This window comes from Dromiciops gliroides, chromosome 2 (assembly GCF_019393635.1).
Source record: "Dromiciops gliroides isolate mDroGli1 chromosome 2, mDroGli1.pri, whole genome shotgun sequence".
Classification (NCBI taxonomy): Eukaryota; Metazoa; Chordata; class Mammalia; order Microbiotheria; family Microbiotheriidae; genus Dromiciops; species Dromiciops gliroides.
The window spans coordinates 454425309-454439000 of NC_057862.1; the positions used below are offsets into that span (position 1 = coordinate 454425309).

The 13692-nt window shown below is 34.1% G+C and overlaps 1 protein-coding gene across 2 annotated transcripts in view; it reads right to left on the minus strand.

The window, feature by feature from the left end:
* Positions 1-13692, minus strand: part of DOK5 (docking protein 5) — a 161406-nt gene that overhangs the window by 88286 nt on the left and 59428 nt on the right. For both annotated transcript variants that reach the window (XM_043985500.1, XM_043985498.1), the window contains exon 2: positions 7649-7756. In XM_043985500.1, coding sequence (XP_043841435.1) covers positions 7649-7756 — 108 coding nt within the window. The remainder of the gene's footprint in view (positions 1-7648; positions 7757-13692) is intronic.

Consider the following 13692-nt stretch of genomic DNA (forward strand, 5'->3'; position numbering starts at 1 on the left):
TACAGACTATGGATAAAAATGTATTTCTCAGGTCTTCAAATTACCTCTATGGCCTCAAGAGATTACTACTAAGTGCATCAGATCAGCCAGACTAAATAGGATGAATCTGCTGTTGAAGCTCATCAAGAGCTTTGAGGTTTAATGTAGATAATTCCTACTGTCTAATGCCTTTGAACTTTGGTTAATGGTGATTATACATGAAAGAAAATGTGCCTGTCTCCATTCCCCAAAGATTTACATGCATGAATTCGAAGATAGGGATGTATTCGACAAAATGCCTGAATGCTAAGTAACAGTATATCTTGCCTTGTAGCAAGTTCCTGGGCAGGGAGGGGGGGGTTAAGGAGGAGAGCAGGGAAGGAAAAGAATGTCCTCAGCTTGGTGATTCTTTCAGTAACCCTTCAAAACCACATCATTGTTGTCATTGTTCAGTCATGTCCAGTTCTTTGTGACCCCATTTGGGATTTTCTTTTGTAAATATACTGGAGTGGTTTTGCCATTTCCTTCCCCAGATCATTTTAAAATGAGGAAACTGAGGCAAACAGGATTAAGTGACTTGCCCAGGGTCACACAGTAAGTGACTGAGGTTAGATTTGACTCAGGAACTCAGGAAGTTGAGTCGCCATAACTCCAGACCCAGCACTCTATTTACTGTGCTACCTAGCTGCACACTCAAAATCACAGACATAGGGTTTACTCTGGTTACTTCTGTTATGGGCAACAAAACAGAGACGCTCAAGGAATATTAAGAGAACAAGGCAAGCTTGCTACCTTGAAGACAAGAAAAATGGGCAGTGGAGTGACTTGTATCTTGATATTTACTGGCAACATTTTTTTTCAGACCAGACCAGTGCTTTCATTGGTCTCTAAGGGGCTAAAATTCTAGCTATACTATTTAAAATCTAATGAATGGTCACCAATAAATTATAAGCTTTAGCAAGAGTTAGACTTTTAAGCATTTATTAAGGAGAATAAGAATTTGGTGAAGAGAGAGAAAGCAGCCTAGATTCATCTATCTATCTCAGGGAGCTTCAGTTCTCCTGCCTTGCCCTCCACGAGAGTCCTGGTGAAAAAGAGTGAGAGAGCCAGCCTCCCCCTGCCTCTTCCTCCCACAAGCAAACGTCACTTCCTGACACCAAAGAAAAGCCCCATGACTTGCCCTCAGAGGCCTTTTCCTTATGGTGGAGCTTTCCTACAGTAAGTCTCCAGCAGGTGGCATCATTCCAATCATTACAGGTATAAGGAAACATCTTCTACCAATGAAAAATTAAACCTGATCTATAGCTTATATTGTTTAGAGAGTCACTGAAAAGTAAAGTGACTTGACCAGAGTCCTCCAATTCAATAGTGTCCAAGGTGGGACTTGAGCTGGCCTTTCTAATTGCAAAGAACAACTACCCATTACACCGTGATTATTGCTCATCAAAAATGAGCATAACGATCCAATATGGGCCTGGTTTCTCTTCTTTGAGAAAACCAGAGACCTAAAGGAAGAAAGTATTTTATCCTATTAATTTGATATATTTCCCTAAAAGCAAAGCATAAAAATGCAGCTAATTTAAGATATCCTCAGACATAATAGCAAAGTGGGTGGTTGGAGGTTTGGAGAAAAGGGTAGGAATCGAAAGGGAAATCATGTCTATAGTCTTCAAATAGCTGATGAATTGCCATGTGAAAAAGGAATTATATTCATTTTATATAGCTCCAGAGGGCAGAATTCAAACCACTGAATAGAAATAATGAGGCATACTCTGACTCAATTTAAGGAAGAGCTTCCTTATAATTAGTGAAGTTTCACAAGGGAATGGGATGCCTCATGGGTAAATGAGTTTTCCCATCACATTTAGGATCATAAATCTAGAGCTGGAAAGGGCCTTAGACATCAAGTAATCCAACTACCTCAAGAAAAAAAAAACATATGGCCATTTATAGAGAATGTTGCATAAAACTTTAGTGAGAGTTAAACAAGATACTCACAGAAGTCATCTCCTAATCTAAACAAATATCATTAAGTACACAATATATACATGGTACTAGAATAACAATAATCACAAAAACAATTAATAATAATAATGCATTTAAAGTATGCAAAGTACTTAACAAATATTTTCTTATTTTTTTTCCTCACAACAATTCTGGGACATAAAAATTATTATTCCCATTTTACACATGAGAAAACTGAGACATATAGAAAATAAGTGAATTACCCAAAAGTTCTATAACTTTTATGTGTCTGAGGTCATATTTAAATCCAGATCTTCATGACTTCATAACTCTAGCTCTGTCCATTTATACTGCGTCATCTAGCTACCTCAGGCACTTGGGATTGAAATATCATCAAAAGTAATACACAGACTCAAGGAGCTTGAGAATAAAAAAAATGTACATATTTGGGAAAATACAAGGTATGAAAGGAGAAAATATAAATGGATATGATGATCAGAATCACAGAGTATAAAAATCTAAACTCCAGAACATTCTGACAAGTGGCTATTCAGCCTAAATCTTTTTTTCTGATTTCTTTAAAAAAAAATTTTAATTTATGGAATAAAACAAGCATTTCCATAATAAAATAAAAAGTACAACAAAAATGATTTTACATGAAACTGCAAATCTACTATGTACAACTTACTGTTCCATTCAAATATACAACAAAATTATCATGTAAATTTATTTCCTTTTTTTTCTTCCTTTCCCTCCATATACCATAGAAATGGCTACTATTAGACACAAATTAGATACAAATCTGCATCCAGAAAAAGAATTGATAAATAGAAGTATGTATATAATAATATATGTGTGTGTGTATATACACATAGTTTTATATATAATGTATATGCACATACACACATATACATACATACATACATACATACATACATATATACATACATACATACATACATACATATTTATCCACTCTTTCTCTGGATACACATAGCATCTTTCTTCACATGTCCTTTATATTTGATTTGGTTATTTATAACAAACAAAATAACTTATTAATTCAAAGTTGTTCTTAAAATAAAACTGCTGTTACTTTGAGTATACAATGTCTCTTGGTTCTGCTTATTTCACTCTTGATTATTTCTTGCAAGTGTTTCTGTGGGTTTTTTCCTAAAATCATTGAGTTCATCATTTCTTATAGCACAGCAGTATTCTATCATGATCATATACTACAACTTGTTCAGCCATTTCCCAACTGCAACAATTTCAATTCTTTGCTACCTCAAAGAGCTGCTATAAACATTCTAGAACATATAGGCTATTTTCCTTTTTCTCTAATCATCTTTGGAAATAGACTGAGTAGTGGTACCACTGGGTCAAATAGTATATATAGTTGAATAAATCTTTGGGCATAATTCCAGAATGTTCTCCAAAATGGTTGGATCAGTTCACAATTCTGCCAACAATGAATTAGTGTCCCAGGTTTTGCATATCCTCTCCGACATTTCTTACTTTCTCATTCTATCATCTAAGTCAATATTGTAGGTGTAAAATGGGATCTCTAAGTTGTTTTAATCTGTATTTCCCTAATCGATAATGATTTAGAGCATTTTATATGACTATAAATTGTTTTGATTTCTTTATTGGAAAACTGCCTGTTCATATCTTTTGACCATTTATCAATTGGAGAATGACTCATATTCTTATATATTTTGACAAAGTTCTTTATATATTTTAGATATGAGACCTTTATCTAATAAACTATTTATAAAACATTGTTCCCAATTTTCAGCTTTCCTTCTAATCTTGGCTATATTTGTTTTACTTATACAATTTTTTTTAATTTACTGTAATCAAAATTATCCATTTTACACCTAATTTTGCTCTCTATATCTTGTTTATTCATAAATGGTTTACCTATCCATAAGTTGGATAAGTAATATGTTTCATATTCTTCTAATTTTCATGTAAAATCTCTCTTTATATCTGGGTCATTTGTCCATTTTGAGTATATCTTGATAAATGGTGTGAGATACTGGTCTATGCCAAGTTTCTGTCATACTCTTTTCCGGTTTTTCCAACACTTTTTTTTTTACCAAATTATGAATTCTTATCCCAAAATCTTAAGTATTTACACTTGTCTAATAAATGGTTAATATGTTTATTTGCTACTATAAATTGCATGTCTACTCTATTCCATTGATCTACCTTTCTATTTCATAACTAGTACCAGATAGTTTTGATACTTACATCCCTTTGATACAGTTTAAGATCTGGTACTACTAAACCTCCTTCCTTTATATTATTTTTCATTAAATCCTTTCATATTCTTAACTTTTTGCATTTTTTTTCAAATAAATTTTGTTATTTTTTTCTGATTCAGTAAAAATTAATAATTTGATTGGGATGGTGTTGAATTAGTTTGGAAATTGTCATTTTTATTATATTGACCCTGCCTTTCCTTGAACAATTAATATCTCTTCAACTATTTAAATCTGATATTATTTGTATAAAGAGGTTTTAATTATAATTTTGTTTATATAGTTCTTGAGTTTATTTTGGCAGGTGTACTCCAGGTATTTTATATTGTCTTGAGTTCTTTTAAATGGAATATTTTTTTGTTATCTTTTGTTTGTGATATATAGGAATGCTGATGATTTATGTGGATTTACTTTATATCCTACATCTATATTCATTAATGAAATTTGTGTATAATTTTCTTTTTCTGTTTTTGCTCCTCCTGGTTTAGGTATTGGTATCATATTTGTTTCATAAAAGGAGATTGATAGAATACTTTCTTTACCCATTTATTTAATATTGAATTAGTTGGTCTTCAAAATTTTGATAGAATTTACTTGTAAATCCATCTGGTACTGGTGCATTTCTCTTAAGAACAGCCTACTTCTTGAAGTTGAAAAGATGGAGGTGGCACCAATGATAAGCCTTGATGGAAGGGATGTTTTGGAATGTTTTGAAGATGCATCAACAAAGAAGGAATCCATCAACAAGCATTTATTAAGTAGTTACCAAGTTCTAGGTACTATGCTTAGCACTGATGATGCACAGAGACAAAAACAGTTCCATTCTCCCAGGAGCTCATATTTTAATGGAGGAGACATGAATAAGTCTGTACATACAACATACACAGTAGTAGATGGAGAGTGATCTCAGAGGGGATTGGCATGAGGGCTGGGAAAGTAATACTGAAGAAGATGAGATTTGAGCTGACTATCAAAGGAAGTCAGGCAAATTAAGAGATGAAGAAGAAAGAGAAGATTCCAGGTATGGGAGAGTAGCCAGTACAAAGGCCCTGAGATTAGAAATACTGTATATCATGTGTGAAGAACAGCAAGTAGACCAGTTTAGCTGGATCATTAAATGTTCCAAGAAGAGTGAAAAATGAGATGATTGCAAGGATAGGAACAGTTTATGTTTAAAAGACCTTAAATGCCAATGAAAGGAAATTATATTTGAACCCAGAGGAAATAGCAGACCACTGGAGTATATTGGCTAAGGTGGTGGTATGGTCAGACCTATGCTTTAGATAGAATGGGGTGAAATGGAATGGGGGGAGATGGGGAAGGAGGGGGCAGTGAATGAGCCCTATATTCATCAGAATTGGCTCAAAGACCTTACTTTCATCAGAGTTGAATCAAGGAGGGAAAAACATACACACTCAATTGGGTAATCTATCTAACCCTACATGAAAGTGGGAGGGGAAGGGGACAAGGAGGGAGGAGTGAAAGAAGGGAGGGCAGAGTTGGGGAGGGGGCAGTCAGAAGCAAAACACTTTTGAGGAGGGATAGGGTGAAAGAAGATAGAAAATAGAGTAAATGTCATGGCAAGGGAATAGGATGGAGGGAAACAGTTCACAATAGTAACTGTGAAAAAAACTTGAAGCATAAGCAAGGGTAATGTAAGATGATGAAGATAAAGATGATTGATTGATGGTTGATAATGATTAGATGAAGATGAGGATTGATTGATAGTGAGGACTGATTGAGGATGGGGAGGATTGTTGAATGAGAATGAGCAGGATGCTATCAGAAAAACCTGGAAAGAACTACATGAGCTGATGCAAAGTTAAATGTACTGTATATAAAATAACAGCAATATTGTAAGATGATCTTCTGTGAATGGCTTGGCTATTTTCAGCAATGCAATGATCCAAGACAACTCTGAAGGTCTTATGAAAAATGCAATCCATCTACAGAGAGAGGAGTGATGGTATCTGAATACAGATTGAAGCATATTTTTTTTGTTAGTTCCTTTACCTAAATTTTGTTTTTGTCTGTTGTCTTCCACAACCTGGCTAATATGGAAATGTTTTGCATGATTGCTCATGTATAGCTCATATTGAATTGCTTGAGTTCTTGGGGGGGGGAAGAAAATTTGGAATGCAAAGATTTTAAAAATTGATGTCAAAATTTGTATGTTACATGTAATTTGGGAAAATAAAATTCTAAAGATAACTATGGGAAGAGCAGTTTCAGTTGAATGATGATGTTGAAAGAAAGATTGCAGTGAAACAAGAATAAAAGGAGAGGAATTAGAGGAATCTAGCATAGATATTTTTCTCAAGGAGTTTAGCTAAGAAGGGGAAGAGAGAGATAAATTGATAGCTAGCAGGGAGATGTCCTTGACTTTTTTTTCTAATGGGTTAGACATGGGTGTGCTTGCATTCCAAGCATGAGGAACAATTTATACAAAGGCATGGAGTCATAGAATAGAATTTTGAGTTCCAGGAATAACGAGTCAACCAGTTTGGTGACAACAGGGAGTTTAAAAAGGAATGATATGAACTAAATCTGGAAAGGTTGGTTGGAGCCAGATTGCAGATGGTTTTAACTGTCACAGTAAGGAATTTGCATGTTCTTTGGGAGGCAAGTCTTGTGTTCTATGATTCACTCATAGAGAGGAGAATACAGTCTAATTACCACTTGATGCCTCTAAAGATAAGTTGATTCTATAGTGGTTCCATGTGTTTACTTTAATGTAATGGTTCCATAGTAAAAGAAAATAGAACAATCCTTTAAATAAAAGTATGGGAAATTTTTATTCATATTCTTAGGAAAACCCAACCTCCAGTTTTGAGTCAGAAGACCAGATTTCAGGTATCATCCTATGGAAATGCATTAAGGAGGACAATTTCTATTTCAGGTTATTCAACTCCTTAGGAACCACACTTACTCTAAACACCAGACAGACAGACCTCAGATATTCACCAGCCCCTTCCTAGATCATCTGACTTAACCAGGGACTCCACAAATCCCTTCCACTTGTACTACAGGTATGAGTATCTCCATTTTACAGAAAGAAGAAGACAGAGGTGAAGTTATCCATCCGTGGGCACACAGCTAGTAAGTATCTGAGGTTAGATTCTAACTCAGATCTTTTGTACTCCAGGCCCAGTACTCTATCCACTGTGCCACCAGCCACCTCTACAAAGTAGTTCCCGGGAATTCTCAGGAATTCATTTGTATGTGTATTTAATTTTTTGTTTGTGTATCCTCAGAAGCATGCACAGTACCTAAAAAATGAGAAGTGCTCAATAAATGCCCATTGTTTTGTTGTCTGCAGCCTAATTATCACAAACTTCTACTGAAGTTGCTTCCTCTGTTTTTTATATTAGCCAGGATGTCAATTTGGAGTTCTAAACTGTAAGTTTCTAAAAGTTTTATCAAAGCAAAGCAAATTTTACCTTGTGATAACACCTAAAATATGCTGCCCGCTCATCTGAAAATTTCTCCAATCTTTTTGGACCTTTGCTTGAAGCTTTCTTGAACACTAGCCAGCATCTTTGATAAATCTGGAAATAAAGACAAGAGTAAGTTTGACACTTCTAGTTACATCACAATTACTGGCATTTGCATTTAAGTGTTTTTTGTTAGGTTTTTATATTTAATTATTCACATAGTCATGAATGGATTGCAATAGCCCACACACTGATTTTTTTAAAAGGAAATTTTGGGAGCAGAATGCTCCAATTTCTTCTTATTTTGATAAGTACCATTAGCCAAGTTTTTAAAAGGAAGCTTAAGGAAGAAAGAAGAAAATAAATTGTTAGAAATAATCTGGAAAGAGTCATAAGGCCCCCTATTATAAGCAACAACTTTTTGTCAAAAATAACAAGATCATTAATAGTAAATTATTTTATATTCTAAAGGATTGATACTATCAATGTATGTGCATCTGTACATTCATGCACACACACATATGATTCCCTTGCTGTAGAAACTTCTTATATCAATGCATCACCAACTTAACTATAATTTATATTCCTAGAGAATTGCCTGTGCTGAAAGATTAGATGACCTGCCCATAATCATACAGTTAATATATGCCAGAAATAGGAATTGAACATAATTTTTCCTGACTACAAAGGACAAGGGTTAATAATAATAATAATAATAATCTCTAAAAGTTTATAATTACTATTGTACTTTCCTTATAATTACAGGGAAAAATCATTATTCCCATTTTAGATGTGATGAAAAACACTTGTTTTATTTATTTATTTAAAGTATATGGAAATTAGGTGGCACAATGGATAGAATGCTGGCCTTGGAATCAAAAGGAGCTGAATTCAAATCTGGCCATAAACACTTACTGGCTCTGTGACCCTAGGCAAATCCCTTAACCCTGTTTATCTCTGTATATCTGTATATATGTAAAATGAACTAGAGAAGGAAATGGCAAACCATTCTAGTCTTTGTCAAGAAAATCCCAAATGGAGTGACAAAGAATTGGACAAGACTGAAACAAGTCAATAACAACCACAACACTAGCATATGCATTTGTGTATATATCAGTTAATGTTGTTATGTGGATACATGAAAGGTCTATGATTTTTTAAATATGGGAAACAACAAATGTGAGATAACCTCTACCAATATCATACAGTATCTCATACAGTAATCTGTCTATGGCATGGCAGATAAGTCCCAAGAAATTGCATAAGACATGAAAAGTTAATTGACTTGTCCAGAGATACAAAGCTAATAAATTTCAGAGACATGAATTGAACTTAGATCTCCCTTATTCAAAGACCACCACACTTTCTATGAGCCACACTTCAATGATGATGAGGAGGAAGATGGTGGTGATAGTGGGGGGGTGATGATGATGATCCCCACTTGATGTTTTAATGGGAATGGAAGTGAAAGATAAAAGATAAAAGGAAAGGAATCTATATGGAGTTTTATTCAGTGATAATGCATGCTTACTACCTAATAGACACATGGCGTAGAGGAAGAAATATTTGAAGTCAGAAGAAATAAGTTCAAACATTGATTCTGACTTACTAGCTGTGTGACCTTGGGCGAGTTCCTTTCCTTCTTTGAACTTGAGTTTAATCATCTGTAAAATGGACCAGTTGGACTAGAAAGAACATCTCTCATGTTCCTTCCAGATCTAAATCCTATAGTTCTGTGATCTCATATTTATTACATGATAAACATTCACTTCCATAGTCCTAGAATAGTCCCAGAACAGGAGAGGGCATAAACCAAAAGGAACCAATAAAGTGGAATTCAAATCCTTTTCAAAGGCAGAAGCCAAGCATGTAAATTACTATCAGTGTTAGTGTCTTCAAACAAACAACAAATTCACCTCTGCATAAAAAGACAATGGTTCAATTATTTAAAATGAAAACTAAAACCAGAATCTCTATCTTTGAGTTGTGCTATTCATAATCATTAGAAGGGTGTGGTAGGATCATCTCTATCCTCTAAGTCTCCAACTAATAAAAGCCTTCCCTTAATTCTGTTTCACATTCTTGAGAGGCACAGACTAATGCTGTGATCGTGACATACTGTCCATCTGGAAATGCTTATAGCTGTCTGCCCAACAAGCAACACCAGACTGCCCAGAGACCATTTTAGAATAGCATTATGTGAAATACTATTCTGAGAATTTGCCAGAACATACTAAGCCAGTATTTTAATTCTAGTTGCTTACTTAGGGTAACCTTCCCAATGTCATGTGTTAACAAATCTTTTTTTTTTTTAATCACAAGAAAACTGTCAGAAAAACAAGTCTTGAGGAGATTCATGAATTATCAACAGTTCCAAAGTTTCAGCTTAAAGAATCAGCCAACATGTTACAATGATGAAAATAAGATAACTAATTCATTGAATTTAGATCTGAAAGAGACCTCAGAGATTAATGACTTCCACCCCCTCATTTTAAAGAGAAATATTGAAGCTCAGAAAAGGGAAGTGACAGCCAAAGTTATGGAGGAAATAAATAACAGAATGGAGATTCTAAGCCAGGTCTTCTGGATTCAAGTTGAGTGTTCTCTATATTACATTATGGTGTCTGCTCATGGAAGAACACTTCTAGAATGAATTATACCTGATATCTTTTATCATGGGTAATATATTTGTGTGCCAATAACACTATACCAGTTTTGATAAAGTCACTCAAAACCGGGTTATACTGACACACTGATGAAGCTAGGCAATTGTAGCAAAAGTAGTTAAAAAAAGGGAATAAGTAAAAAAGAAAAAAAAGTTACCCAAGCAGGATTTTATTTTTTAATCATTGAAGAAAACCTTAAAGATCATAAGATTTAGATTCTGACAAAATACTATAAAAACTTTGTCCATTTACCTCCTTTTACAAATTTATGAATGATGCCTATAGAGCCAAAGAAACTTGCCTGAGAAAACAGAATGAGGAAATATATTTGAGACTATAATCTACATTAAAAAGTCATTTCACGATGAGCAGGAGGAGTTCAGAGAAACCTGGAGGGTCTTGCGTGTGCTGATGATGAATGAGATGAGCAGAACTAGAAGAACATTGTACACAGTATCATCAACATTGAGTGTTGATCTACTGTAATGGACTATATTCTTCTCACCAATGCAATGGTACAGAAGAGTTCCAGGGAACTCATGATAGAAGAGGATCTCCAAATCCAAAAAAAAAAAAAAAAGAACTGTGAAGTATACATGCTGAATGAACCATACTATTTCTTTTGGTTTTGGTGCTGTTGTTTTTTCTATTTTGAGGTTTTTCATCATTGCTCTGATTTTTCTTTTATAACATGACTAATGCAGAAATAGGATTAATGTTATTATATATATATATATATATATATATATATATATATATATATATATATATATATATATATAACCTATATCAGATTACCTGCTGTCTAGGGGAGGGGGGAGGGAGGGGAGGGAGGGAGAAAAATCTGAAATTGGAAAGCTTGTATAAACAAAAGTTGAGAACTATCTTTACATGAAATGGAAAAAAATAATAAATTTTTTTAAAAGTCATTTCGAAACTAATTTCAAAGAAAAAACCTTCTCTGTTAACCTTCTGTATATTAAGAAGGACCTTAATATACTTAGTATAATTCATTAGCATTCTCCTTATATTCAGACCAATGATAAGGGGAAGGTGACCAGGAGACATACCCAATAAGTGAAAATGTGATAATGACAAGAGTTCAACCTGTACAATGAGTGTTTTCAAATGAATAGAGGGAGCCTACCTTAGCAGACAGTACACTTGATATGAACAAATATGATTCTGTCAGAAAACAAACACTAGATTTGAAGTGAATGGAAAGATCACTTGATTTGGAGTCCATAAAAATGACACTTTGGAATCAGTAGACCTGGGTTTGACTGCAGGCTCTCCCACTTACTCATACATATATGACTTTTGGCAACTAGTTTAAATTTTCATGGCTTAAGTTTTTTTCCTAATTGATAAATAATGCGGTTAAACTCTTAGATCTTTAAAATATTTTCCAACACTAAATCTGTGAATACAGAAAACAAGGAACTGAATCTGGGTTCTTTGATAGTAACCTTGGGCAATTTTCTTCCCTTCTCTGAAATTGTTTCCTAATTTATAAAATGGAAGGGAGGAAATTGATTAAATGATTTCTGAATTCTTTTTAGCTCTAAATCCAATGATCTCTGAGGTTCTACACATGAGATGCTGAATTGGCTATTAATTTATTCTATTTATATCTATTTATTTAAATATTCTATTTATATCAGTTCAAATTTTTGGAATCCTGAGACTTCATAAATATTTTCAAAGCCTTTTTAGAGGATTAGATGAAAGGGGTAACCAACCCTCAATGACCAAATTCATTACTGCCACCTCTATGTAGTAACATGAAAAAAAATCAGGTTGAAATACCAACTTGTTCATCTATCAACCTTAGATTGATCAGTCAATCAACAGTAGTTTGCATATTATCCCAACATGAAAAAGAGAAGAAAAACAAATACATGTCATATCACATGATTTCCAACTTGCCCTTAGTTTTAACAAGGTATGGAGTAAAACAACACACAGGTATAACATTTTTAAAGGCTTCACACCAGATTACCAATGATTTTTAGGAATAATTCTGTTTTGATTTCTGGGTATACTACATTCTCTGCTCTAGCTCATCAACCTACCAAAAATCATTCTCTTCACCATTAAAAATATATTTGTACCCCTTAAGAACTACTTTGCTTGGCATCAAAATCCTGCAATTTTTTGGCTCCTTTCCTTGAAAAGGAATAGTCTGGAAGGCTTACAATTTTTCTAGTGCCAAATAGCAGCTGAACCTATCAAGAATTTATTTACTTGGAATTTTATCACTTTAGTAGCAAGTCAACAAATGATTCGTACAACAGAATTAGATATACTTTTGGAGGGTTAGTAAAAAATTACCAAGGTTTGAGAAAACAACAGGGCTCTAGTGGAGAGAAAAAGGAAAGGAGGAAGGGAAATGAAAGGGAAGAAGGAAGTGAAAAAATGAAGGAAGGGAGAAAGTGGGAAGGGAGGAAAAAGCCCTTTTTGTTTTGACTGCAACCCAGAATATGATCTCCAGGAAATATATGATGAATTAATCTCACCAAGAAAAAAAAACTGATAACATTTAATGTACTTTTTTCAACAAGATAATGTGTATTTTTAAGAGATTGTAGGGGGAGGGAGTGAGGAGGGAGAATAGGAAACAAAGTAGTTACTCTCTAATTGTGAAATGTCAGCAAGTAATGAGCAGGTAGAGGAAAAAAAGTAGTGATCAGGGGCCTTCTTATAATTCTAGAAATCATACTATATAGCTGGTTATTCCACCTCTCCAAAACTCACTTTACTCCCAAACCTTTTGCCGATGAAATGAAGCAGGTTTCTTAGATTCACCATGTGTTCACAGAATACCCATATTTTAATGAGGTTTTGGCAGGGGGAAAAAAACAAAACTATTCCATGACTAATTATAGAAAGGTTGCACAGTGGGTGGGGAAGTACTTTCTCGATTCACAGAAATGAGAAAACAATACCACAGAGATAAAATCTTGTAATTAGTTATAAGGTTAAATTATATAAAAGTGGTATTAAAATACTTTAGAAACTCCCAGAGGAAGTTTATTACTACTATATAAAAAATTATCCTCTGCTATTTTTTTAATGTACTATGTTCCATGCCCAAGAGAAATTAGTCTTAAAGACACAAATGGTGGTCAGTACATGTAGGTACATATGTTATGACCTGTGTTTGATTTCTTAAGTCATGCAATGTGCTCTAGACTGGTAATTAGATCCCTACTATCCCCATTCAAAGAATAGTAGGAACATATTTGCCCCCACTAAAGGTTGTTGTAATTCCTTATATAGGTCCATTTTAACTAGACCAAGGATCACTTCCTTTTACCCATGGTCAATACCCTCTTTCTGATCCTATGCATTGTGAGAAGGAGAATGACTTCACCCAGTCAT